Raw genomic sequence first — 27,841 nt, 5'->3', positions numbered from 1 at the left:
GATCAGTATTGAGGAAAAACTTGATCGCGGAGTAGCATCACAGACTTGGCATGACTTATTTCCACTTGCAACTATCCTAAATATCCACACAACTCAGTCTGATCATTCTGCACTGCTTCTATCTTCAGACAGTTTACAGCCACGACACACGACTCAATTCCGATACGAGAATGCCAGGGGAACAGAAGAAGAATGCTGCGATATTATCAAAAAATCCTGGTCTGATTCCGAGGCAATGACATTCACGAATCAACTAACAGACTGCAGGAATAAAATCCAAATATGGGGAACCAGGTACAAATCGCGATTTCGGGGTAAATCTGTAAAACTTCGACAGTAAATTGAGGCACTGCGGGGATCAACAAATCAAACAGAACTGAGGAATCTTAGCAATGAATTAAATGGGGTTCGATTAGCACAGGAGAAATACTAGAAACAACGCGCAAAAGTTCAGTGGATGAGATCTGGAGACAATAACTCGCGGTTCTTTCATGAAAGCATTAGAGCACGCAGAAAAAGGAACGATTTCAGCGGACTTAATACGGCCGAGGGGCAATTCAAAACATGGAACTCAGGTCTCGCGGACTCTATTCAATCACACTTCCAGAACATCTTCCGATCACAAGGTACCGAGGGACTCGATGTGGTGAACTTAATTTCAAGCAAATTATCTGATATACAGGTACAGACATTATCACGTGATTTCACTCAAGAAGAAATCCAAACAGCGGTTTTTGCTATGCACCCAGATAAGACCCCGGGACCCGACAGACTTAATCCGGGCTTCTTTCAGCAACACTAGGCTACCATTGGAAATGCTGTTTCCTCTTTTTGCACCAACTGTTTGAATTCAGGCTCCTTCCGCTGCAACTCAACAACACCAACATAGTTCTCATCCCAAAGAAAAATCCCCTAATAGCATTAACAGATCTCCAACCTATACTGTGCAACGTTCTGATGAAGATTATTACCAAGGCCATAGCAAATGGAATCAAAGGAATGTTAAACTCAATCATCTCTCCGGCTCAGAGTGCGTTCGTTCCTCGAAGATCCATCACAGATAACATTATGATTGCTTACGAAGCTGGACACGCACTAAGACTCGGTAAAGGGGGACGAAAAGGTTATGCAGCATTGAAAGTTGACATGTCAAAGGCATATGACAGAATTGAATGGGACTTCCTTCAAGCAGTTCTAGTCCGTATGGGATTTCCAACAAAAACCGTGGAACTTATCATGAAATGTGTAACAACGGTGGAATATCAAATCACAAATCATAATACTACATTTTCTCCATTTAAACCATCCCGAGGGCTTCGTCAAGGTGATCCGCTATCTCCTTACTTATTCATCCTTTGTACTGAAGTTCTCACAGCGTTGTTACGACAAGCGGAAGTGGATGGAAGGATACACGGTTGTAAAATTTGTAGAGGTGCTCCCATGATTTCCCATCTCCTGTTTGCCGACGATAGCTATTTCTTCTTCTGGGCTATGCATGAGGAAAGCTCTCAAATCCAGCAGATTCTTCTTGAATATGAAAGGGCTTCTGGACAGAAAGTTAATTTCAAGAAATCTAAAGTCATCTTCAGCGCAAAGGTACCTCCTGAGCGTCAAGCAGAGATCGCCAGTATGTTAGGGGTTCAGATTGTAGGGAGTCAAGACACGTATCTGGGCCTACCGTCGGCTGCCGGCAAAAGTCGAACCGCAACTTTTGCTTATGTTCTTGATCGACTACGAAAAAAGATTAGAGGATGGCAAGGGAAAAGGATATCGCAGGTAGGTAAAGAAGTGATGATCAAAGCAGTTGCACAATCAATTCCATCATACGCTATACAGGTATTCTCTCTCCCGAAACACACTTGTGATAGATTCGAAGTTCTCGTCAATGGTTACTAGTTGGGAAGAGGTATAAAATGGAAAGCGTGGAAACATTTATGCGTGAGGAAATCCTGGGGAGGCCTAAATTTCAGACAGTTTAACGAGTTTAACATGGCCTTCTTGGGGAAGCAAGCTTGGAAATTCACAACGATGCCACATACTCTTGTCTCCCAAGTCTTCAAAGCACGATACTTTCCCAATTCTGATTTTCGTGAGGCTAGGCTGGGAAACAACCCGAGCGCGGTATGGACAAGCATACACAAATGTCAAGGGCTGATACGAGACGGAACTAGGAACCGTATCAGAAACGGTAAAAGCACCAGAATATGGCAAGATACATGGATTGACTCAGAAGTAGGAATTCCTAGTAACAGCACTAACATTACCGAGGAATGGACTGTTGACAGACTGATACGTGACAGGAAATGGGATCTAGATACATTGAACTCGTTGTTTTCATCGGAGGATCGGTTGCGCATTATGCAAATCCCGCTCTCCATTCATGAAATCGAAGACCAAGTGAGTTGGCGGTGGGAAAGGAAAGGCAACTATAGTGTTAAGACAGCTTATTACGCGTTGGTGTCAGCTCATCAACAACCACCGGAGGAGGTTCGTCAAGCCCCCTGGAATAAGCTTTGGCAAATGCCTTGCCCCGAAGATCAAAAACTTCCTATGGCGAGCAGCTTGGAATATATTACCAACTAATGAGAATCTTCGACTTCGACAAATATGTATTCATCCTGTTTGCCCTCTCTGTCAACAAGCAACGGAATCAATTTCACACATCTTTCTCGCATGTCCGGTAACGAAGAGTATTTGGAGTCAATCGCTGTGTTTGTTAAGCAATTCTGATACCGACAAGCCTTTCGATACTTGGTGGAGAGATCGGATTAAGGAGGATGCTGATACTGAAGCGGCAAAATGGGCATCTCTATTATGGTTCGTCTGGCACAATAGGAATCAACTCGTATGGGAGCAGCGTCCAATTCAGCGAACCGACGTCGCTGGACGAGCATCCAGTTTTCTGGACAGTTGGGGTCGAGCTCAGAACCAGAACCACAGTAGCTGCTCAGACAGTAGAAACGAAAGAAATTGGTACCCTCATGTGATCGGCCTTAAAGTAAATTTCGATGCTTCCGTCAGACCCCAGGATCCGAAGACAGGAATCAGTGCAGTCATTCGAGATGAGCAGGGTTTATTCATTGCGGGAAGGTTCGACTCAATTTTGGGTAACCACTCACATGCTGTCGCTGAGGCTATCTCCTGCCGTGAAGCACTTAGTTGGATTAAGACCCGTGGTGATGAGATTGTTTGCATTGAAGGGGATTCCCAAATTGTTATAATTGTGTTACTCCAAGAAGACCACAACGATCTCTCTAGTTTTGGACTAATTATTGCTGATTTCCTAGCTTTAGCAAAAACTATTCCAAGCTGCAGTTTTTGTTTTGTGCGAAGAGAAGCGAATAAAGTTGCTGACGAAGCAGCTAGATTAGGCTTTAATTCTCCTTCTTTGATTATAACCACTTCTATCCCCGATTCTTTTGTAAGCCTATTGGCCGATTATTATTAGATTTATTCAATTATTCTTTCATTAAAAAAAAACTTAATTCTCAATTTTTTTTATATATACTAAATAAAATATACTTTTACACCTAATTTAAAAAATTTAAATTCCAATTCATAAATCTAAAACTCTTAATAATATGTTACAGACTCTAATTTATAAATTTTAATCTTTAAAAATAATAATTTTATTAGTTTAACATAATACAAAAAAACCTTTATAAATTAATACTCGATAAATTAATAACCTCTTTAAAATAATAATTTTTTCTAATCCCAATTTAAACCAATTTAATAAATTAATACTCGATAAATTAATATTTTTATAAATTAATAAAATTTCATGGTTCTAACGTTATCAATTTATAAAGGTTTGAAAGTGATTTTTTTTTCAAAAGTGAATTTCAATATAAATTTCCCTTTAATTAGTTAATCTACCGCTATTTTTCTACAAAATAGCAGTACTCCACGGTGGAAAAGCTTTATACGAATTCAATTTAGGGGCAAAATCCGTAATTTACCAAAGAGTGATCAACTAAAATACACGGTCATGTGCTCTATCACGTGACAAGAGCAATTAGGGTTTCCCCAGGATTGGGTTGGTCTGCTTCAATAAATAGCATCGTTGAGCCCCTTTCTCCTCCATAACGTTTTTTCTTTCGCTGGATTAGATCTATAATTGCTCGTATTTCTTTTGATTATGTAGCCTTTCCGTTTCGATTTTTCTCTCTAGAGCATATAATCGTTAGGGTTCTCTGCTGTGATGAATTTCTACCTGTGTACATAGACGGTTCTCTTTTGAGGTCGTCTTTGATGGCAACACAACCCTCTAAGAAGTTCTGAGCTCAGATTCATCATTTGTGATTGTTCTTTTTTTTTTTTTATTATGATTTTTTTAGTTTTTGTTTTTGAAATTAAACTTTTTGAGGGTTACGGTGCGAGGTGACGATAGAAATTCATGTCTGTCAATCCACTGATTATTGTGATGTTACTGTGAATCCCGACAGGTTCTGATCGCAATTTAATCCTCAAAGTTTAAATTAATTTTCTGTAAATTTTGATTGAAAACTAGTTTTTCTACTCGAATGCCTTAGCTTTCAATTTTTTTGTTGTTGCTTGTTTATAAGAGGGCAGATGATGAATCTCATGTTTTAATGGGTAATTTGCGACTGAATTGTTTATTGATGCTATATCACCTTGGAGAACTGATGCCTTTTTTCACTCTGATGTTTGTTTGTGCAATTTTGTCAACTCATTTTTTACTACACAAATTGAAATTTCTGAAATGTTTTTTTAGATCTATCTTTTGTGGTGATGCTCTGATGAAAACTTACCTGTGTTCTGGAGGCAGATCTCTTTTGAGACTGTCTTTGATGGTTACACATCCCTCTAAGAAGTTCTGAGCTTCAATTCTTTATGCTAAAACTGCCTATAAAAATAGTCTGTTAGAAATTTGATGTTTGCATTTTTTATTGTTTAAATTTGTTCATTTTGTTCTTTTTTTTTTGTTAGTGTAATGCAGTAAATTGTTAAAAGGGCACATGATGAATCTTGTGTTTAATGGGTAATTTGCATCTGAATTCAGTGATGTTACATAACCTTGGAAACCTGATGCCTTCTTGCTTTACAATGTCAAATGTCTAGGTTCCAAATCTTTTTTCCTAACTATAAACCATTTAGAGCTCTGTTTTTTCAATTCCATTAACAACTTTAAATCAAATTGATATCTTCCTTTTTTTAAGATTATATATACAAATATACTTTTAAGATATTGAAAAATTTACTTTGTATATTTTTCACTGGGGATCACAGTCTCGGTCAATTGGATCTAATAATCAAGTTTTATTTGGTCATTCACAGATTATTATAATCTTAATGTGCTTATATTACTTAATTAACAAATTTTTTTAATTACTTCTTTTTATTATTTTAATTAATTAATCTAGAGAGTAACTCCTACGGACAACGAAACACTTGAGTCAAAACAAAGAGAGAAAAATGTTTCCAACCAAAGCAAAGAATCCGGAGAAAATTGGAAATTGATTGAATGAATTGGAAGTTTTTATTCGATCTGGCCGGAGAAGATTGGAAAATAGAATAAAAACCCTTACAGAAAAGTGTCTATCTCTCTTGGAAAATAGAATAAAAACCCTTACAGAAAAGTGTCTATCTCTCTTGCAAATGAAAAACCCCCCTCCCAATTATCTCTGTTGAATGCTATAAAGTCGGCCATAAAATGACAAAAAGTTTAGTGTAGGAAAAGAATGGGAGACAAGGAAGGCAGTGGTAATGCTCAATTCTGAATATCACAATACAAGTAATTACGAATTAAAATGATAATAAAAAAAGAAAGAAAAAATCATTATTTTTTCCTTTTCTCGGTGTCTCATCAATAAGTCAAATCTTGAATACAAATACAACCATGATTTGTGTTTCTGTTCATGTTTATAATGTCTAAAGTAAGAAAGAGGATTGGTTTGAAATATCTATGAACACGGTTTGATTTGAAGGAAGAAAAATGAGAGGCTCCTGCGTATTCAAGTCACTGCATTGTTGGATTAGTTAGATGTTACTAGATGAAGGATGCATATGCAAAGATACAGATCATTCAATGATGTTACTCCTTGAATTAGATGTTTATTAGGGATGTATAAAATCGAACACTTGGAGAGATAAAGTAGAGATGGTTTAGCAGAGAAAAAATGAAGATTATTCCATAGAGAATTGGCAAAAGAAATCTCAATTGTTCTATTTGTTTTCTTCGGCCATATCGAATAAAAACTTCCAATTCGTTCAATCAATTTCCAATCTTTTCTGATTTACTTGTTTTGGTTGGAAACGTTTTTCTCTTTTTTTTTTAACTGAAGTGTTTCGTTCTTTGTAAGGGTTATTAATCTTTGGATTAATTAATTAAAATCATAAAAAGAGTTAATTAAAAAATTCTATTAATAAAGTAATATAAGTACCGTAAGATTATAGGAATATTATATCTAATGGTGAATGATTAAATAGAGCTTGGTCTTAGGGTCCAATTGAACGGGACTGTTGGGGATCAAGGATTCCAACACATGGATTTTCTTTTTCCTTCTGTGTCCTCCAAAGTTTCTTCTTAATCGAGTTATTATCATTAATAGCTTTCCTTTTATAATTGTAATTGTCATTAATGTGTTGGTTTTCTTTTACAATTGTAATTGTCATTAATAATTTTTTAATTATGATTGGTAACCTTTCTTTTTGTATTTAGATTTTCCATGCACAATGTTTGTTTTATATATATATATATATGTATATATATATATAGTATTTTTACCCTCTTGTATCTTGCATCAATATATAAATATATACTTCAAATTTTCAAATAGTTTTATCTTAGTGTTTGTGTCCTAAAATGTGACGACATTGTTTCTACTTGTACTGTGTTCACTGGAAACGATATATTGAGCAGAAGTAGAAGCAACATCTTCGCTGTTTGGGCCATAAACATTGAGACAAAACTCTTTGAACAATTGAGTTTTCGATTTATATATTGGTTATACTAATACCATATACATAGAGTGTAAAAATACCTTATTAATAAAACAATGCACATAAAATACATAAATTCAAAAAGGAAGAATATCAATCACAATTAAAACCTATTAATGTTGATTATAATTATGATTAGGAAAGGAAATCAACCTATTAATAATAATTACAATTACAAAAGAAAATTTATTAATGATAATTACTTGGTTAAGAAGAAACATTCAAGGACAAGAAAGGATAAAGAGAATCCTTGTTTTGGTCGAATCTTTAGTGGGAAATATCCATAAAGAAATAGATTTTCTAGAGAGGCTAATCCAAGGGAAGAACAAAAAAAAAGTACATAGCCCCAATAGTGATTTCCTAGAGAAAAAACATGGTATAACAATAGCAAAATTACTAGGAAATAAGTAGTTTTGACTTGTATGAAAAGCCTAAAACCAATTTATGAATCAAATGGTGGTATGTATACTTGTACTTAGGACTAAGCAAAGTCTAGAAAAAAAATAAAAAAATTGGATGATCGAATCTATAACTGAATTAATAGTTAGAATTCCTATATTGTTTGATTATTTTAATAATCTGGTTTGGTTATCAAATTTTCATTGTTTGGTATTTAGTTATTGGTTTGGTTATTTAAAAAATCGGTTTAATTGAAAATTGAATCAAATTTTATCTTTAAATAAAAAATAATTTTATTTATATTATATGTTCTACATATTTTAATTTGTATAAAAAAAATTCCAAAATTTTAGTTTTAAACATTATTAAATTAATTTTTAACACGTGAGATATTTGGTTAATTAATTGGTTTTGAAATTGCAATAATCTCAAATTTTATAATTTATAACATTTAATTTAAAAATATGAAAATTTCTGTTATTTGGTTGGTAATCCAACTGAATGGAAATTTTTTGTTTTCGTAAAATTTGATTATTTTAATTATTTGGTATGCTTTGGTTTTTAAAATTATACAAATATTGATTCAATTAAATGATAGTTCGGTTTGGTTAGTAACTGGACCGAATTGATAGTAGTACTTAATATGTTCAATTATCTCAGCAAAAAATAATAAAGATGATATATGCTTTTGTCACTGAGGTTCTAGCTTATTTAGGACACGTAGTCCAATCCTTTTATAAATAAAAAGTAGACAGTACACTAAAATAATATTTTTCTTGCTCATTTGAGCTATATAGTTTTTAGTATCAATTGAAACATTAAAGTTGGGTTGCTAGTCCCTTGTCCATCTTTGATCATTTTTTTTTATTCTAATCTCAAGCACTAAAAGGATCCAAAGAATTTCTTCAAAAAAAAAAAAAAAAAGGATCCAAAGAATTCACTACATATTATCACACACATCAACTCGTATTAAGATCATAAACCTTGTATGTTTTATGATCTGTGAATAGCTTATAAAAATTGTCATTAAAAGCTCGTGGATCTAATTTTTCATGAGTAGGATGTAAATTAGAAAAAATAACATTTATATCCAAAAACTCTTAAAAAAAAAAAAAAAAGTGTAATCTAGATTTTATGCTAGTTTAAGGTTGGAGTACTGAGATATTAATCCAATGTGCAGCGGTTAATAAAGTTTTACCCAAAAAAATTTAGGCAATTTAAACCCAAAAAGAATAGCTCATGTAATCTATACTATATATAATAGCGGAAGCAAAGAGAATATATAAGAAGTGTTTTAGAGGTCTTTTAGCTTAGTTGTCATCATAGAAGAAAATATGAGTTTAAATTATCTATATTAATAGTAATTACGATATTTAAATTTCCTAATTACTATTAATATAAATAATTTAAACTCATATTTTCTCCTACGATGACAACTAAGCTAAAAGACCTCTAAAACACTTCTTATACATTCTCTCTGCTTCTGCTATTATATATAGTATAGATAGATATCATTATTTCAGTTTTATGGTTAAAATAAATTCATTAATTACACAACCTATACAAATTCCATCAAACGGTTTCATCAATTCAAAACCTTCAATTATAAATAGCATTTCATGACTCTGTTACTCTTCAATCTCTAATTCTGTCGTTCCTTTATCGCTTGATAAATATTTTGATGAATTTAAGGAATTCCTATTATCAGATACAATCAAGTTATTTTATGTTTCGAATCAATCTTCTTCTTCTTCTCGAAAATTGTAAGGTAACTACTTTATAAAATTATTGGATATAATTAATTAATTTATGAGTTATAAAATCATTTTAACATAAAATATTAATATCATTTACATTTAATTATACGTAATTAAAAAAATATTACAATTTTCGATTTTATATAAATAATTTATGGTAAATTACACAATCGTGAGGATTGACAAATTTTTTACTAGTGTCTCAAACTCTTAAAAAAAATTATGTAAATGTCAAATCTAGTAGGTTTTTAAAAACTGTTTTTTTTTATAAGTAACTAACTGAAAATTTTACAAAAACAAAAATAAAGTTATGATATTATGATATTTTAAGATTTAAAATCATATAATGATAAAACACCTAAAAATATTTTAATAAATATAAATAAAATTTAAAATTTGATTTTTGATGTAATTTCTTCAATAATTTATTGAACTACGCAACACGCGGGTATAATACTACTTTCTAATAATGTTTATGTTTCCGCTGAACAATCCCATTGTGTATATATAAGATTTTATGATTCTTTTTTATTGATTTTTTTCCATGTATTATTAATAAACCCAGTATCATGATTTGAGCATATATTCCGTATTTTAGTTGAAAATTGAATTTGAATCATATTAATAAAAACCTCTAAAGCATGAAATACTTAGATCTTATCAATTAACAAAATCGTCCCAGTATAGTTATCAACTATAGTTAGGAAATATTTTGCACAATACTAAGATTTTATCAACTAGCAAATTTGTCCAAAGTAAAACGAGTATAATCACCAATTATAGTTAAGGAATATTTTGCACCGCTAAGATAAACAATTTTATATGACCCCAAATATATGAATTAATTAAAATTTGTGATTAATAATATTGAGCCAAAGTCTGCAGACAAGGTAAAAGTATTACTATATTTCAAAGAAGGTAAAGTTTTGAATAGGTCAAACTGAACACAAATGGGACAAGCAAAGGGCATCCGGGCAGAGCCTATGCTGGAGTTATTATTCGTGATGAAAGGGGTATGTGGATTGCAGGTTTCTCTGTAAACATAGACATATGTACTGTGACTGGTGCTGAACTCTAGGGGCTATACTTTGGTCTTCAGTTAGCTTGGAAGAGAGGTTTTCGTCGGCTCGTGGTGGAGCTTGACTCTAGAGTTGTTTTGGGCTTTATGACAAGGGATATACAACACTATCATCCTTGCTATTGGTTGATCTCCAAGTGTCATGAGTCACATGATAGGAATTGGGTCCTCTTGTTTACCCACACTTACAGGGAAGGTTATCAGGCTGCCGACTGGTTGGTGAACTTCACAGGGAATCACACTTTGGGTTATCATGAGTTTGATGTGCCTCCTGCAGGCCTTCGGAACATCCTTTTTGTTGATCAGATGGGAACTGCCCTGGACCGTGTTGTGTAGTCTGCTCATTTCTCCTTCTTTGTTTCTTTTCCGTTCCTGGGCTTTTGCCCTCTAGGTCACAAAAAAAAAGCCCTTCATGGAAGAATCTCACAACAAAGGGTTATTTAAGTATTTTCTAGTCTGCAATTATAGTACATTGTTTTACGCTTTCGCTAAATTGCTAAATTTGCAATTACTAATTTGCTTATTTCCTACACGAGCTTCTAAAGTTACAATTGATTACAATTTATAGTTAATTGCTTAAGATTTTGTAAATTGTAATTGCTAAAGACTTTTTTGCTAAATTGCTTTAGACTTTTGTAATTGTTAAATTGCTTTTGTTACGCTAAATTGCTAAATTGTTCAAAACTTGTATGAAATTCTAAATCTATAAGGGCTAATTTGCTTATTTTTCATGGGATCTCGTAGATTTATAGGTGGATTTTTTTTTGAGGCAGTGGTTGCCTTCCTCCTCTGAAACGCACTTAAGCCATGGGAGTGCGGAGGCTATGCGGTGTAATATGCCATCACACAGTGTGTACCCAGGGACGGATCCAGGATTTATCAGTAGTGGGGGCAAACTATATATGTAGTGTAAAATAAAAAATAAAAAATAAATAGGATAAGGTCAAAATGCACTCTTAACGTTGATAGTTGGAAGCAATTTTACTATTTAACGTTTAAAATTGTGCAATTTTACCCTTAACATTGGTAGCAAAGAGCAAATTTAATCTTAACGTTGACAAATTGGATCAATTTAAGAAATAATTCATCAAACTGTATTTTATACTAGTTGAACAAAAAAATCCAAATATTTCATCGAAATTAAAAATATTAATATCCAATTATTATTAAAGCACAAAAAATGTGAAATATATTTTTTAGAACCAACTGATTGGCAACATGTACATAATAAAGAAAAAAATATTTGTGTTTTATAATAACATCTGAAATTGATCTAACTTGCTAACGTTAGAGATAAAATTTCATAATTTTAAACATTAAATATAAAATTGCTCTTAACTATTAATATTAGAAATATTTTTAAGCCTTATAAAAAAAAATCAGTAACAATACAAATATAAATATGATTTGCAAAAAATTTAACAAAATAATGATACATGAAATATATGATTGAAATTTTACACCCAAATAAAATTAGACAAATATCATCCTCACGATAAATTTACCTTTTTTATTAGGGACAATTAATCTTATATTCAATTTAAAATGCATTACTTATAGTACTAAGAGTATTATTTGTCTGAATTAAATCCAAAAATAAAGATTTGTGGCAGAAGAAATAGATAAGTCATATCAAATGTTGTACAAGAAGCTAGACAAGCCTAGGAAAAGCCTAGGTTAGGAGAGTCTTTAAATGAGAAATTCGTGTAACCAAGGACTGAAAAGGAAATAGTTTGATTTGGTCCTACCATTGGACTGTTGTTGTAATTTAGATTTTGATTCATGTTAGACTCAAAACGGTACAGTTCCATTTAAGTGGAATATCATAGAACGGTGTCGTTTTCTTTATAAAAAAAATTAAATCCATGTTCTTCTTCATCCTTGCGATTGAACTGCAAAAAGCTTCAACTTTTCTTCTCCTGCAACAATGGAGTCTGGGGGCAAACTCCCAAAATGAAAAATTACATACATAGGGTTCTATGCATTTCTAAATCTCAGTGGGGGCAAGTGCCCCCATTGCCCCCACTGTAGATTCGTCCCTGTGTGTACCTCGATGATCGGCGAGCGACGAGGATGGCCTCGGTCTTGTCCTTTAGCAGTATCCTGCTTTTGAGGAATTTGATGATCGGGCTTCGACAACCGCTAAAAGACGCATCCGCGCTGTTAATTTGAAAAATGGTTTAACTGTGGATGGTTGGTATCGGGGCCTCTTGCTGTCTTTTTTACCTAGGTGCTGGATCACATAGCCTGTGGGCCTGTAGAGAATTATACCACCATTGCTTACAATGTATCCTATAACACTCAATTACCAGCTCTTGTACAGCTGTCATTCATTCTGTTATAAGTTTGTTATGCAGTTAGTCAAGTAGTTAAGCTTTCTCTTTCCTGTATAAGTAGCTAAGCACTGTATTGTAATTTCCAAGTTGTTCATACGATTCATTTGAAGATTCAATACAACTTTCTCTTCTTTTCTCTGTTCTTCATTTCTACTTCCATTTTTCTAGTTCTGTACATGGTATCAGAGCACATGCACTCAATAATTTCTCAAAATCCTTACACGATCTGGGCAAATTCTGCATTAATCTAGAAGATTTATGGTTCAGAAAGGAAGAAATTGCAGCAAAAACACCTTTGCTTCATTGTTTGCTGAAGAAGAAGAGGAAGATCATCAAATTGATGAAATGGTGAATCCAAATGATAATCGCACTGGAACTAACAATGAACATCGCAACAATGGATCTGGAGCAAGATCTTCTAATGTTCATCTAGAAGGAGAATCTTCTTTCATGGATTTGCCTAATACTGATCATCATCCAGGTTTTTCCTTGGTGAGTGCTCCCTTAACTCCTAGCAATTATCTGTCTTGGATTAGAGCAATTAAGATTGGATTGTCTGCCAAAGATAAGCTAGAATTTGTGTTGCGTGATGATATAGAACCTGATCCAGCAAATGTTGATTTACATAAGAAATGGAAGAAGATCGATCATATGGTCTTATCTTGGATCTTAGGCTCACTATCTAAGGATCTAGTTGAATCGTTCTTGTATTGCAAAACAGCTAGAGAATTATGGCTGGAATTAGAGGAGAGATATGGTGAATCCAATGGACCATTGATCTATCAAATCAAGAAAGATTTAAGCACTCTTAGGCAAGGAAATTACTCTGTATGTGTATATTACACTAAAATGAAGAAGTATTGGGAGGATTTAGCAGAAATCAATCATATTCTTGTTTGTGAGGAGTGTGGAAAAGCTGCTAAGAAAGTAATGGCAATGATTGAAGCTGATCATTTGATGCAATTTCTTATGGGCTTGAATGATATATTTGAGCATGCTAGAGATCAATTGTTGATGATGGAGCCTTTGCCATCTGTGAACAAGGCTTATGCCACAATACAGAAAATGGAAAGGCAGAAGCAAAATGTCAGTGCTGCAACAGACAAGATTGAAATTGCAACTATGGCTGCTGGAAACAGGTCATCAGATGAAGGAAAGAACAAAGAAGATTTGGTTTGCACACACTGTAAGAAGCCAGGCCATTTGAAAGAAAATTGCTTCAAATTGAAGGGATATCCTGATTGGTTCAAGCAAAAGAAGAAAGGAGGGAAAAGGTCTACTGCACAGGCTCATTTGGCAAATAGTTCTGACACTGGTGATATTGAAGAAGGGTCAGGGCCAGATCAATCCGCTTTGTTCTCACAAATGTTTCAGAGGGAATTTCAGAAGTATACAAACAACAAAGCTACAAATGACATGGCAAATTGTTTTTCAGGATTTGCAGGTAATGTGCATCTAACTAGTCATCAAATTGGTGATCATGTTTGGATTGTAGATTCAGGAGCAACATGTCACATGTGCAGTGATATAAATATGTTTGATAGCTATGAAAATGTGTCTACTGTGAGATCAGTCACATTACCAGATGGCAGTAACAAGCAAGTTCAAAGCATAGGAACAGTTAGTTTTTCTCCCAAATTAAAACTAACTAATGTGCTTCTTATACCTTCATTCAAATACAATTTGTTGTCAGTGGGCCAATTGTTAAAGGATACAAGCATTATTGTTAATTTTTTCCCTGGAAAATGTGTACTACAGGACCAGAAGACTAAGGAAGTTCTGGGAATTGGACACTTGGAGAATGGGCTGTATCTTCTTACTAAAATATCCTTCCAGTCTGAAGTATTAGCACAGTTTGCTGGTAATAGTTCTTTTTCATCTGTAATGGATAACAACTTACTTTGGCATTATAGGTTAGGCCATGTTTATTGGAATAAATTGAAACATGTAGATGGAGTGAAATACAAGGATAATTTGTCTGTTTGTACTATTTGCCCTCTGGCAAAACAACGCAGAAATGTATTTCCAAACAGTCAATCTACATCTAATAAAGTTTTTGATCTACTGCATACTGATATTTGGGGTCCCTATCATAGAGTTTCTACTGCAGGAGCTAAATATATTTTAACCATTGTCGATGATTATTCAAGCGCTTTATGGACAATCTTGTTAAAGAGCAAAGCTGATGTAAGTGAAGCTCTGCATAAGTTTCTATTACTTGTTCAGAATCAATTCTCTTGCAAATTTAAGGTTATGAGGAGTGATAATGGGACTGAATTTACCAGTCAATCTTGCCAAAAGATTTTCAGTGATCTTGGTATCTTACATCAGAAATCTTGCCCATATACTCCAGAGCAAAATGGAGTTATAGAACGAAAGCACAGACACCTTCTTGAAGTAGCAAGATCCTTACTTTTTCAGACTGGTTTGACAAACAAGTTTTAGGGAGAGGCAATTACAGCAGCAACACATATCATTAATCTTTTGCCTGTTGAAAGTTTACAATGGCAAACACCTTTTGAAAGGCTTCATAACAGAAGTCCTACTTACACAAATCTTAAGGTTTTTGGATGTCTTTGTTACATAGCTACAACCAAACCTGGCAGGGATAAGTTTGAGCCCAGAGCTCAAAAGGCAATCTTCTTAGGCTATAAAGGAGGCCAAAAGGGGTTTGTGGTATACAATTGTACTTCTGGAGAAATTCAAGTTACAAGGGATATAGTTTTTCATGAAGGAATTTTTCCAGGCAAAGAAGAACCTTCATTGGTTATTGATGAAGCCAAAAATGATGATAATGTCATCTTACCTTCCCCATCCCATGATTATGAGGAGGCTTATCCAACTAACATTAATAACAATTATGGTCCTTTTGATAAAAATGCAGGAAATGACTCAAATGTAGATAATGCTGCAAGTACCTCAGCTCCTACCATTGGTTCTTCATCTCAACCAACTACAACAGCTGATGCCCAGAATGACAGGCCACACAGAGCAATAAAAAAACCATCTTGGCTCAACGATTTTGTAGCAACAGTAAAAGAGCTTGCAGTTTCAGGGCTATGTTCATTACCACTAGTTAGTCCTCTCTATGTTGCTTTTCAAGCTAAAATTGCAGAAGAAAAGGAGCCAAAAAATTATATGGAAGCAGCAACAGATGTAAGGTGGCTTCAAGCTATGAATTTGGAGCTCAAGGCCTTAGAAGATAACAACACATGGGTTTTAACAACTCTACCTAAAGGGAAAAAGGCAATTACATCAAGATGGGTATTTCGCATCAAAAGGAACCCTGATGGATCAGTAGAGAAATTTAAAGCAAGGTTGGTGGCAAGAGGATACAACCAAGTATATGGAGTTGATTATACAGACTCTTACTCACCAGTTTCCAAAGTTGATACTGTAAGAACTTTTCTTGCTATAGCAGCTGCTTTTAACTGGCCAATTCACCAAATTGATATCAATAATGCCTATTTGCATGGCTTTATTGAAGAAGAACTCTATATGATTCCACCTGATGGCTATGGGAAAGCTAAGAAGGGTCAAGTTTGTAAGTTGAATAGGTCACTTTATGGCTTGAAACAAGCTGGTCGCATGTGGAATAAGGAAATGTCTGCCAAATTGCTACAATTTGGATTCATTAGATCTAAACATGACTACTGTTTATATACAAAATCCACAGATCAGTCTTATTTAGCACTTGTCCTATATGTGGATGATCTCTTGATTACAGGCACCTCAGACTCAGAAGGAGAAATTGAGAGTCTCAAAAAGTTCTTACACAAGGAATTCACCATCAAGGATCTTGGTTATGTAAAGTATTTCCTTGGTATAGAGGTGGCAAGATCAAGTGCTGGCATGGTTATTTCTCAAATGAAGTATGTCAAGGATCTCATAGAAGATACTAAGTTAGACTCAGCTTCACATTGTAGTTCCCCTTTACCATCAGGCTTTCAAAATCATGCATCTTCTGAAAAGCTACAATTCCCAGATAGCTATAGAAGGTTGATAGGAAGACTATTATATCTTGGTTTTACTAGACCTGATATTTGTTTTTCAACTCAACAGCTTAGTCAACATATGTGTGAACCCACCAAAAATCATATGGATGCTGCTTTACATGTTCTCAAGTACCTTAAAGGAACTATGGGCAGAGGGATATACTATCCTACTCAATCTTCATTGGAAGTCAATGCATACTGTGATGCTGATTGGGCAGTTTGCAAGGGAACCAGAAGATCTACAACTGGATATTGTGTATTCATTGGCAAGTCAATGATAGCATGGACAAGCAAAAAGCAATCAATTGTTAGTACTTCTTCAGCAGAAGCAGAGTACAGAAGTTTATCAACAACAGCAAGGGAAGTTAAATGGATCTCTTATCTCATGAAAGAGTTTCAAGTGCCAATTAAGTTCCCAATCTCAATCTTCTGTGATAATACATCAGCAATAGCTATTGCAGCTATTCCTATTGATCATGAGAGGACCAAACATTTTGATATTGATATTTATTTTGTGAGAGATTATGTTGAGCAAGGCTTCATTCAAACGCCTCATGTTTCTACAACACAGCAATTAGCTGATCTCTTTACGAAAACAATGACAGGAACTCAGCTTGATACTTTCTTGTCCAAACTTGGTATTGTTGACCACATACCAGTTTGAGGGGGGAATGTAGAGAATTATACCACCATTGCTTACAATGTATCCTATAACACTCAATTACCAGCTCTTGTACAGCTGTCATTCATTCTGTTATAAGTTTGTTATGCAGTTAGTCAAGTAGTTAAGCTTTCTCTTTCCTCTATAAGTAGCTAAGCACTGTATTGTAATTTCCAAGTTGTTCATATGATTCATTTGAAGATTCAATACAACTTTCTCTTCTTTTCTCTGTTCTTCATTTCTACTTCCATTTTTCTAGTTCTGTACAGGGCCGGCTCTAGTTGTCGGGCTGTTTTGGGTGGGTCACCAAGCTCGAGGAGCTTGTCAATCTCCTTCTACAGCTGGTTGCAGTTCTCTGTGGACTTATCAGTATACTTGTGATACCTGCAGTACTGTTTCTAAACGGTTAGAGACCTGTACGCCTTTTCAAATGGAGTATGGTGCTGCCCGCTTCTGCACGAGAGTAAGTGAGTGCTACAGTATAGTGCATTCTCTTTCTAGAGCTCTGTCAAGTTTGGGTATGCTCCTACCTTCAACATGGTCGGGCTCTCTCCGAGGTTGATATGTGTTGGAGCTTCGTCTCTCCTACTTCTTTTGCTATCACTTGGCTCCAGGGGAAGTTTCCTTTTATCCCATCGCTTATAGTCTGCCTTAGCCTTGTCTTTTTCAGATTCTTCGTACCCCGGAGGGTGGTCACAGTCGTCGTACCGAACGAAAGTTCGTTCTTTGCTGTTACTGTTAGCCGTTGGTTATTGACTGATTAATTATTAGTGTTTGGTAAAATTATGATGAGATGTTGCTATTAGTATATAATGTCTAATATAATATATTTTAAATTAATCAATAAATAAATTATAAAAAAAGACGAATTTCAAATATAACTCATGTGGTTTTGCCAATTTGCAATTTGTTGCTTATAGTTTTTTGTTGTTCCAAAAAGAGTATTGAGGTCATCGATGTTAGCAAAACTAAGAATTTTTAGGTTACACTTTCACTTTTGACCGTTGATGAACTTTTTAATTTTGAGATTATTTAGGCATGTTTTTATTAGGAGAGAGAAAGTGCATGTTTAGAGAGAAAAAGTTTAGATTTTTTTTTTTGAGAGAAAATTATTATTTTTGAAAAATCGAAAATGTAATTCTATGGTAAATGTAGCACTATACAAATTTAATTATTGAAAACTAACAGTGTCAGTATAAAAGTTTTTAGTGTCAATATTGAAATTTAGAAAAGTTGTTATATAACCTAACCAAATATTATATTTAACGAAACCCTAAATACTGTATCGAAAAAGCTATAATAATGTATAAAAATATACAATTAGAATCCATTTATTAAGAATTAAAGCAAATAGTAAAGGGTTTGACATATGGTAAAGGCTATGCTTACTTTGTTTTTTACAAAGTAAGCATTACTTTGTGTGTTTTCACCATTTGATTAATTTTATGCTTCATTATCCAATGGTGAAAACATACCAAGTAATGGTACTTTGTCAAAAACAAAGTAACCATAGTAGAAGGCACATTTGACTGGTATATACCATTCTATTAAAATGAGTATCTAATCTAATTTCATGCTACTCAACAAGCTTTTACCATCAAGTTTGGTGGCAAGAACAAGCTTAACATATTCCACATGATTTATTGTCTTGTAAATTGGTTTCTTCTCCTTTAATAGATCTTCTAGAGGACCTATCATGGTGTTCATATTAGGACTGTGGAAAGCTGCAATCGAAAGCCGTTCTTTTTCAGGATTCACCACTGCTCTATGTTCTATGCTCTTGTATTCCCCATTGCTCATTATCTGTTTCAATTTTTTTCTGTCTTTGTTAGCCACAACATTCAATTTGATTTGTGTAAACAGATAGATAGATCATGTTTTTTTCTATTACTTACCTCAATGATATCACCAACATTGATTATAAGTGCTCCTGGGATTGGTTTTATTGGAACCCATTTACCATTTTTCTTGATTTGTAATCCTTGAACTTCATTTACTTGTAGCAATAAGGTTAATCCAGTTAAATCAGAATGTGGTGTGAGGCCTATCACTTTGTTTGCCTGTGAACATGGTGGATAGTAATTCATTCTTACCCCTTGTACCCCTTCATCTTCAAACATTCTACCAAGCTTCTCTGGGTCTACTTTTAAATTCCTAGCCATCACCCTCAATAACCCTACTGTAACTTTTTGAAGGTCTGCTGAATATTTGTCTAAGCTTTCTCTAACAGTAGAAGAGAAAAGGTTAAATCTTTATTGTTTTAATTTTTGAAAAGAGAGTAATTTATTTTCATCCTACCTGAAAGAAATGGGAAATTTAGGCCAAAACCTAAAATCTCTTTGGGAAGGAGGTTGGGGAAGAAGAAAGAGCATGTCAGCCCAATCAAGCTTTTGGTGTTGTGATACAACAAAAGCTTGGCCATACCCTTCAATGTTATTTGGTATTTGAGCATAAGCCATTTTCTCCTCCAATGGGAGCTTGAAGAATTCTTCAGTGTCTTTCTTCATATTTTCAATTACTTGTTCTTCTATCCCATGATTGATCAACTGCTTAGATCAGATAGACCACTTATATAAGTATAGGTGATTATAAGTTTAATGGCATTAATTTGTGTTAGTATTACCTGGAAGAAGCCCCAGTGTTGACATGCGGTATGAAGGAGAGCCATTTCATTTTGTTCCCCTAGCTTGGCCATGTCCACAACTGGAATTTGAAAGGAATCATCGGCACAAACCTGATCTAATTGGAGGTCAGACCGAATATATCTTAAGGGTAAGTCGTTGAGGTTCTTGGTAGCAAGGTTTTGCACATTCTCAACCGGCAGAGAACCTCCCAAGTTTTTCATACTCGCCATTTTTAGATATTTTTGATGAATTCATTTGCTATATAAACCAAAATGGAAATCTGATAAAAACTAAGGAATTTTCATTTCTTGTTAAGGGAGATTCTTTTTCATCATAAAAATTTCATACTTGTGTCTCATTAGCCGTCTTGAATCTTCAACTTCCCAAATATCTGATTGAGCAAAGACAATTACTTTGTCTATAATTGTGAAAAAGAATCTGAGACCACGGCCTGCAGTTGATTTACCATTTCTTGCAACGACTTCAATTCTTATGAAATTTTCCAATTTATTCTGATGCCCAAATTAGCTTATTTTAACCTATATGCTTTGAATTGGAGCTGTTTCTTTTAGGGATAAGTTTTCTATTTTCTCTTTATTAATGTACACATTGATTAATGATTTTGGCTGCTACAAGGTTCAATGCATGGATGCTTTTTCCTCCAAAAATATGTAAACTTGTTTAGACATACAAAATAGAATATAAATTGGCATGAAAGTATAATTAGAAATTAAGAAGTCTGCAATTCTTCCTAATGTCTCCTTGATTCCCTGTGAGAACATTGATATTCCCCATCTTAACCATAGAATGGGCAAAAGAGTGAAAGAAAAGGCGTTGATTAGAGGCATAAGCCCATACTTTCTCCATAATTTCACCTTCTTCATCTTCCATCACTAACACATTATCAGACCCTAACAACCCTTGTCCTTGCAGAATGTTGTGGAAATAATGGTTGTCAAATCTTGCCGGAGTAGTATAATCAAGTGGTGCTAATTGATTATCTCTTCCTGATCTTGGACATATTGACCTTAGAACTCTTCGAAATGGACTATATCTCTTGTACTTATCATCATACCTTTCTTCAGAACTCACTTCATACACTCTTTGCCTAAAACTTATGCATCTTGCATTTCCCATTGTGTGGCTACCTGTTTCACCATTTGTTTTCGTTACTAAACTGATTCAGTACCTTAACTACTTGCAGGTTATTGAGTTACCTGATAAAGTAACCAAGTCTCCAATGTCCAAACCCTGTTGGTTAAAATTAGCAATGAGGGTCTGCAAAGAGGAATTAGGGGCTGGTATGAACTCATTGGCACCATCAAAGCTTGCTTTTAGTGAGTCTTTCCTCCCTAGATAAGCTTCCCATCTTGGTCCTCCTCTCTTTCATTTAATTATCAAAAATTAGTTACTTCTTTAGTACAAACATTTCGAATACCGTTTTCTTTGATAAAACTTAAATTAAGTGTCGGAAATATTGAATATTACAAATGTAGAAACTGTTAAATGATATAATTGTTTAATAAATTTTCAACGACATAATAGCATGGGTCACGGACTTCTAAATACCAAGTTTAGCCCACATAAGTTGATATTATTTATGAATTACTTTCTGATATTTTTATTAAAAAACTATACAGAATCTATATATGATATTTAGAGGGTGGCCCCAAGCATGTAAAAAGGAGTATGAATATGTGAATGTCACAAAGTGAGTTGTCAATTAAAAAATATATTATGGTGAGACAAAAGTTAATGTTGATGCAACGTTAGATATTTGTGATGAAAAAGAAAAAGAATAAGGAGAGAAAGACATACAGAAGAAACAGCATCACGAGCAGCAATGGCTAAAATATCAGCACATGAGACAGTAAGAGGACATGCTTCTTCCAGTTCATACTTTATCTTATCTATCACATCAAATCCTCTTAATGAATTCTTGTTTGGACCTGCTTCCTTTTCACTTACCATTTCTCCATTGCTCTCCAGAAGTACTGATCCATCACAACCCTATATACATTAATTAACATCAAACACTAATTAATTATGAATAATCACAATTAAGGCCTGGCCCAGCCTGGCTTACCATAACAAAACAATCATGGAAGTGTAACCGAAGCAAGGATGCAGCCATTCTTGGATTTTTGAGAACAGCAAGTTCAACATTGTATTTTACTATCTCTTCTGCTAATGGACACCTTTCTATGTAATAACCAGTTACTAGATTGCCATCATCCCCACCTATACTACTTCTCATATTACTAATCATAGCAGCTACTAAAATTATGATTAGTACTTTCATTTTCAGGATAATTAAACTAACAAACTAAGTTTTTGAGGATTGGAATGTTTTGGATATGAACGAGTTATTTATATAGCACATGTTTAGTTGACACTTGAGAATTATATACATTCTTTTCCCAAAGTTTTACATGTTTTCAAACCTAATGCTACTGAAAGTATTATTCCTTTATCTTAATCAAAGTTGATACAACTAATTTTACCTGCCTTGTTATTAATCTATGTATGATACTCTTGCTTAACCATGTATAAAATTAAACCCTTTTGACTCTCAATGTATATTTTTGTTATCAAACTATTGTTTTTGTCTGAGATTAATATAAGATATATGATTGGGCCTTAACTATCAGCTCGAGCTTTTAGTTCAATCGGTTCCTTGACAGTTTTTATGTGTGAAAGAATTTTGACTGAATAGAAAATTAAAGCTTATGTTAACTATTGTCAACAAGTAGGAGTGAAAAAGAAAGATGTATATATTATTCATCTGTTAAAGTTAGGAGGAGGAAACTAGTGGCTGTTTTGTTGAGCTGACTGTTTCGTAATCTTTAACCGAACACTACTATTCTACTGTTTAGAATTAAAAAGTATTAAGGGATTAAGAAAAAGGACAACGATACGGGCAACAATGCGTTTTGACTTATCACAAATTATAATTACATTAGAATTCAATGAAGTTAGTGGTGGCCTGTAGTTTGAAATTTGGAAGGCATTTAATTTAATCCATACTTGCATAATTGTGGCATAAACCCATTACAGAATTGAAGAAAAGCTAGCTAAAAGTGTTATCATGTATTTATTAAAAGAAGGTTTTAGATGTCTACTGACATCAAGAACCTGTATGAAAAAATAAAAGAAAAATAGATAGTCCCAGTTCATTTACAAGACCCATTTCCCAACTCATAAAACATATAGTTGCTTAGGCGCTCTCTAGACAAAGAAAAAAGAAAAAAAGAAAAAATCAACACTTGGGTATTGGTAAAGAGCAAAGCCACACTGCTATACCTATTTTATTTATATACTAGGAAAAAGAAGAAAGAATATGTAGAGTTTTCCAATATTTTACAGATATTTTCCTATATAATATATATTCATAATTGATTTCATCTAAAAATTGCATCTTTCATGAAACACTGCCCCTTATTGTAAGTAATCCTGTTTCAGAACAGCATTTCAAGGGTTGGGTTATTTCTCAACTGAGTTTCCAGTATTTCTACCTTGTCAAATTGTCTGTAATTCCCTGCTTCAAACATAAATGCATTTTGTTAGAAAATCAACACCAAGCTAATACTACAATTCATACATACTATGAAACTATCCTAAATATTTGGCTAACACACTCAGAGTACTAATTGGAATTTTCCAAAAAGTAGGCTTAATTTACCTTGTATCTAGTAAAGTGTAATTCATTCCCCATCTTCATGTAGGAAGATTGCAGGATGTATTGCTGCTGTATTGACATTGAGTGCCTTTTTCAGCTTCCGACGATCTAGGACTTCAAGTTCAACCAAAAAACTCGAACTTACTGGTCGATGATCCGAGAGTCTGAGCTCTGACCGCTTGTAAGAAAGCTGTTCTATACCTTTTCCTAACCAAAGTATTCTGTCACACCTGCAATAACATATCAAACACATAACCAAGAATAAGCATATTGCTTCAATCTCTTTATCCGAATATTCTGATCCTGTTATTTTTAAAGTTTGGTGTCATTACCATGCTGGAGATCTCTTCTTTTCCCCTTCTTTCGGGTTCTCCCCCACGTATCTGTCAGAATTCATCTCATATTTGTAAGTGGGAGGAAAGTTTATTGCTCCCTCTTTCCATCCATCAAACACACGCCCGCTGCGAAGCTCTTTAACCAGCTGCCACAGAAAATCATTCCATTAACTGTCATGAACATACTACTTTTCCTCTAAAGGAAGGTGCCTTTTCATCATTATGCATCAATGTTAAACTGTATGTCCAAGAAATCTCACCTGATCACCGTTGATAAGTTCATCCCACTGCTTCAGCGCGACAAGTTTCCTTATCTCCGTGTCCATCATATTGAGGCGATAATTCAAGTCCCCGAACCAGAATATCTGACTGTTAATAGAAACCATGTGATCAAATGAATAATCAAGTTGATCAAAGCATAAACGATTTAAGGTAGATTGTTGCTTACTCATGAGACGGTATTGTCTGTGGTTGATCAGGGTCAAAGACAGATGAGAATTGTGTCCTCTTGAGGATTTCGTACACATCTGCATTCCTTCTTTGTCCAGCACCATCTTTCTGACCTGAAGTCAGATGAGAACAGACAAAGCATAGCCTTGACTGGAAGAAAGACATGCTAACCGAAACAGAACCCTGCATCAGCAACCCTTAGTCAGACATACTACCAATGCTAAGGCAACCATGCTCAAGTTACTCATAAACAATCACAATATGCTAAGAGAAGCATACCTTGTTTCCCATGTAGCCCATCAGACCAACTCCAACAGGAGAAACCTTCAAATTGTTTATATGTCTCCTTAACCTCTTTTTTACCCAAATCGATATATATATCCCAACCATCTGCTTGCTAACGATGCGTACATACTTGGAACGTGACTTGCGAATGTCCCTGACATGTTCATCATTACTTTCTTCTATTGGTGCTTCCTGGAACATGTCATCTTCCTCATCGGATGATGCATCAGAAAGGGAATCTATAGCTTCTATAACTTCAGGGACTTGAGAAACTTCATCCCTCTTTTGCTGCTCTAACCATAAAGAGCCGAGGTTCCCAGAACTGTGGTGAGATCTTCTCAGTCCATTATTTACTGCAAAACTTCCAGGGCCGAATACTAAAGGATTATCCATCCACTTAGAGCCCAACATTTCAGAACTGCTCAATACTCTCCGTAACTTGGAATTGGAGGGCAAGACTTGAGGGGTTGCATCTAATGAACGTTCAGGCCAGTCTAATCTACCATCAGAATCAATCCCATATATCCTTCTCAATTGTAAATTTTTTCTAACACCTTCTATTTTACTGAATTCATGTTTGTCCAAGCCAGAACCCTCACTAATATCTGTATACTCTCTATTCAACATCTCCAAAGGCAGACCGCCAGCCTCATCAGCAAGTTCATCAGCAACAGAAGAAGTCCTTAGTACGGGAGAGGGTGGGGCACTGAAACATTTGTGTTTTCTCTCCGGTTTTAAAGATTTGTTCAGGGTTCTTCTAATGATTGCCTCCCATTTTGGAATTGGTCTGTTACTTTCTGCTCCCAGTACATTTCCAGCGCTCAAAGGTACCACCTCTTGGAAACTGTTAAAAGAAAAGGCAAACAAAGGATACTTAATCAACTTGAACAAAGAGTAAAGAGATTTCTCCAAGATGTTATCTCAAGTAAGAATCCGGAGCAACTCAATATTACTCACCCGAGAATATACATATCTGCTGGTTCCTCTGTAGAGAGCCAGTCACTAATCTCAAGATCTTCATCTGGATGTCTTCCAGCAACGTTCCAAGTACCTATTGTCACCCTGCAGACCAACAATTGTAAATGAATTCACTTATGATGAACAGAATCAAACTCAAGACTAACAATTCCAAGAAGATGCAAATTAGCAGCCAAACCTCACTTCCTTAGTGTTTATGTACTGAACCCGCAGAGTTTCAGATTTTCCTCTCCTGTGTCTTACTGGATATCCCATAGGCGGTGCATCTGAATATCAAAATTCAACATAATTATAATTAATTATAAGATAACCTTCAAGGCTTGAATCACAAGGTTTACAAGCTGCAAGAAAATCTTGAAAAAGCCAAATTGATAGAATTGAAATGAAAGACCAGTAAAATAAAAAAGTAATTGATGATCAGTTATTGAGTTATTAAGATAAAAAGTGAATAAGCTTTTAGTAGAATTGAATCTGAAAGCAGAATAGAAAAAGGTAATTGCCTGGAATTGGACGAAGGAGTGAAGATTGATGCAGTTGTGCAGTATCAGTCTCAGTCTCAGCATGGTCTTGAGCCACATTAATTCTTTCATCTTTAAGAGAGCAAGCTATTCAAAAACAGCAGAAATCAAATTAAAAACAAGAATCAACATCATTAAGATAAGCACTAATTACACGAACAAAGCCAAACATACCATCATCTTCGCTCTCATTCTCAGTATACTCATCCTCACTAAAATCATAGACTTTAGGCTTAATGTTAAGCCATTTCTTCATAACAAGGGAAGGCCAAAAGCCCTGCAGATGAAATGCAAGTCACCCAAATAAGCAATCAACATCATCAATAACAAAACGGCACAATTCAAAAACAAAAAGAAGCAGAAGCAATACCTCAGAACGCCTTCCTCTCCTAGGCTTCATTGTGTTAAAGACAAAAGGTTCAGCCTGAGAATAATGAGTAGAGCAGCAGACATTCAATAGCAGGCACAGACATCGGATTGTCACCATCCGAGGAGATTAGTATTTAAATAAGAGGTTTCCATAACAGCAGCCCACCAGTATATATAAAAATAGTTTACCTAAAATCTCTGATTAAAAAAAGAAACCAGGCCAGAAAGGCTACAAGGTAGGCTGGTTAAACCAAACCAAACACAGCAAAGGAAAAGAAAAGGAAGAGTCAAATTAAAGAACAAACAGAAAGGACAGAAAAAAGAATGGCCATACTTATATAGTACTTAACACCACATCCACAACCCCCCAACTTGCATAAAAAGGAATAACTTAATGGTCCTCTAATTTCATCAATCTCTCAGCACCATATTATTGAAAAATCAACACTTTTTTAATTCCTAATTCAACCCAATATCTATCAGCTGATGCTACCATTTCAAATCATAAAATAACAAGTAATTAATTAAAGAAACCCAACTGGGTATACAAATTACTGGCTGTAATCACTTAGGAGTGGGGGCATTCATTGCCTTAAACACCAAATCTATGAGACAAAATTGGGGAGTTGTAGACTTACTATTGTCTAATTATGTATGCATCAGCACAAGTGATTAAGACTGCTAACTATAATTACACAAGTGAAAGACAAAACCCCCAAATATATAATCAAAGAAAGGATTGATTTTTCAATTGACCCCACACGCCAAAACCTAATTAACAAATTATGGGGTTGACATAATAAATTTAGAGTTTAAGTCAAATCTGTAATCACTAATCAGCGAGTAAATTAATTAAATAATGCATTATTATAATTAAGACAAGATGTAAGCCATTGGTAGGACGGTTTTTAGCAAATGGATGAATTAATAATTAGATTAAGTGTCTATTAATTAATTAATGGGATTTAATATGATATGATGAATTGATTTATGGTGTAAATTGCATGCAAAGTGACGTTCAGAAATTAAAAAATGATAATCGGGGAAGAAGGGACCACGAAGATGGGTCAGCGCACTATATGTGAAGACGAATGACTCTAAATCTCTCTTGTTTTTTCAACTTCCGCCAGTTTTTGTGTTTACTTTCTGCATTTTCCTTGTATATTTACAAAACAGTCCCTGAACTTATTCAATTAATTATCATTTTTTTAGAATTATCAATTTGTTTAGGGAGGAAAATATGAGGGGCTAGATTAATGTATAGAGTCCTAAAATGTCCAATTTAATCAACAACTTGTTCTTTTTATAATCATTTCATCTATATAATATATGGAAAGTGATAAATGTCACATTACATTTTTTTTTTTTTGTATAGTGCAAAGTCATAAATAAAAAAGTACAACTAGATCAT

At 34.4% G+C, this 27,841-nt stretch overlaps 3 protein-coding genes and 5 non-coding genes across 9 annotated transcripts; 5 read left to right on the top strand and 3 right to left on the bottom strand.

The window, feature by feature from the left end:
• The first annotated feature begins 4,196 nt into the window (after positions 1 to 4,196).
• On the top strand, positions 4,197 to 4,288 carry LOC136234498 (small nucleolar RNA U61). Its single transcript, XR_010691378.1, has one exon. It is a non-coding gene; the product is annotated as a small nucleolar RNA U61 (small nucleolar RNA).
• A 90-nt stretch (positions 4,289 to 4,378) lies between these two features.
• On the top strand, positions 4,379 to 4,459 carry LOC136234522 (small nucleolar RNA snoR14). The gene has a single exon (XR_010691396.1). It is a non-coding gene; the product is annotated as a small nucleolar RNA snoR14 (small nucleolar RNA).
• Positions 4,460 to 4,566: 107 nt separating this feature from the next.
• Positions 4,567 to 4,658, top strand: LOC136234494 (small nucleolar RNA Z101). Its single transcript, XR_010691374.1, has one exon. It is a non-coding gene; the product is annotated as a small nucleolar RNA Z101 (small nucleolar RNA).
• A 97-nt stretch (positions 4,659 to 4,755) lies between these two features.
• LOC136234497 (small nucleolar RNA U61) lies at positions 4,756 to 4,848 on the top strand. The gene has a single exon (XR_010691377.1). It is a non-coding gene; the product is annotated as a small nucleolar RNA U61 (small nucleolar RNA).
• A 125-nt stretch (positions 4,849 to 4,973) lies between these two features.
• LOC136234495 (small nucleolar RNA Z101) lies at positions 4,974 to 5,061 on the top strand. Its single transcript, XR_010691375.1, has one exon. It is a non-coding gene; the product is annotated as a small nucleolar RNA Z101 (small nucleolar RNA).
• A 13,552-nt stretch (positions 5,062 to 18,613) lies between these two features.
• LOC136234271 (S-norcoclaurine synthase 1-like) lies at positions 18,614 to 20,043 on the bottom strand. The gene is made up of 4 exons (XM_066024095.1): positions 19,816 to 20,043; positions 19,491 to 19,738; positions 19,088 to 19,415; positions 18,614 to 18,995 (listed from the first exon to the last, which is right to left on the bottom strand). The coding sequence occupies exons 1-4, from the start codon at positions 20,035 to 20,037 to the stop codon at positions 18,753 to 18,755; spliced, it is 1,041 nt and encodes a 346-aa protein (XP_065880167.1). The 5' UTR covers positions 20,038 to 20,043; the 3' UTR covers positions 18,614 to 18,752.
• Positions 20,044 to 20,483: 440 nt separating this feature from the next.
• On the bottom strand, positions 20,484 to 21,826 carry LOC136233917 (peroxidase 20). Its single transcript, XM_066023647.1, has 3 exons — positions 21,635 to 21,826; positions 21,034 to 21,199; positions 20,484 to 20,964 (listed from the first exon to the last, which is right to left on the bottom strand). Exons 1-3 carry the CDS (start codon positions 21,785 to 21,787, stop codon positions 20,540 to 20,542), a joined length of 744 nt encoding a protein of 247 aa, XP_065879719.1. The 5' UTR covers positions 21,788 to 21,826; the 3' UTR covers positions 20,484 to 20,539.
• Positions 21,827 to 23,087: 1,261 nt separating this feature from the next.
• On the bottom strand, positions 23,088 to 27,095 carry LOC136233740 (type I inositol polyphosphate 5-phosphatase 2). Of its 2 annotated transcripts, none has more exons than XM_066023438.1 (11): positions 26,432 to 27,095; positions 26,236 to 26,338; positions 26,044 to 26,148; positions 25,722 to 25,809; positions 25,523 to 25,627; positions 24,560 to 25,409; positions 24,279 to 24,463; positions 24,091 to 24,199; positions 23,828 to 23,976; positions 23,499 to 23,725; positions 23,088 to 23,357 (listed from the first exon to the last, which is right to left on the bottom strand). In XM_066023438.1, the coding sequence occupies exons 1-10, from the start codon at positions 26,546 to 26,548 to the stop codon at positions 23,521 to 23,523; spliced, it is 2,016 nt and encodes a 671-aa protein (XP_065879510.1). In that variant the 5' UTR covers positions 26,549 to 27,095; the 3' UTR covers positions 23,088 to 23,357; positions 23,499 to 23,520. The 2 variants fall into 2 exon arrangements, with proteins under 2 accessions (XP_065879510.1, XP_065879509.1); XM_066023437.1 differs by having other exon boundaries at positions 23,088 to 23,354; positions 26,432 to 27,094.
• Between the last annotated feature and the right edge of the window lie 746 nt (positions 27,096 to 27,841).

This window comes from Euphorbia lathyris, chromosome 6, assembly GCF_963576675.1.
Source record: "Euphorbia lathyris chromosome 6, ddEupLath1.1, whole genome shotgun sequence".
Classification (NCBI taxonomy): Eukaryota; Viridiplantae; Streptophyta; class Magnoliopsida; order Malpighiales; family Euphorbiaceae; genus Euphorbia; species Euphorbia lathyris.
Note: the sequence above shows the minus strand (reverse complement) of the source record. Positions and strands in the feature narration are given on the sequence as shown.

Coding starts and splice junctions, on each gene's coding strand:
- LOC136233917 (XM_066023647.1), bottom strand. CDS start 21,787: ATGGTAAGTGAAAAGGAAGCAGGTCCAAACAAGAATTCATTAAGAGGA. Junction 21,200..21,634: donor CTCGTGATGCTGTTTCTTCT/GTATGTCTTTCT, acceptor ATTAAATGAAAG/AGAGGAGGACCAAGATGGGA. Junction 20,965..21,033: donor AGACTTGGTTACTTTATCAG/GTAACTCAATAA, acceptor ATGGTGAAACAG/GTAGCCACACAATGGGAAAT.
- LOC136234271 (XM_066024095.1), bottom strand. CDS start 20,037: ATGAAAAACTTGGGAGGTTCTCTGCCGGTTGAGAATGTGCAAAACCTT. Junction 19,739..19,815: donor AACACTGGGGCTTCTTCCAG/GTAATACTAACA, acceptor TGATCTAAGCAG/TTGATCAATCATGGGATAGA. Junction 19,416..19,490: donor AAATTTCCCATTTCTTTCAG/GTAGGATGAAAA, acceptor TTCTACTGTTAG/AGAAAGCTTAGACAAATATT.
- LOC136233740 (XM_066023438.1), bottom strand. CDS start 26,548: ATGGTGACAATCCGATGTCTGTGCCTGCTATTGAATGTCTGCTGCTCT. Junction 24,200..24,278: donor CAGACAATACCGTCTCATGA/GTAAGCAACAAT, acceptor TTCTATTAACAG/TCAGATATTCTGGTTCGGGG. Junction 23,726..23,827: donor AAGAAGAGATCTCCAGCATG/GTAATGACACCA, acceptor ATGTTATTGCAG/GTGTGACAGAATACTTTGGT.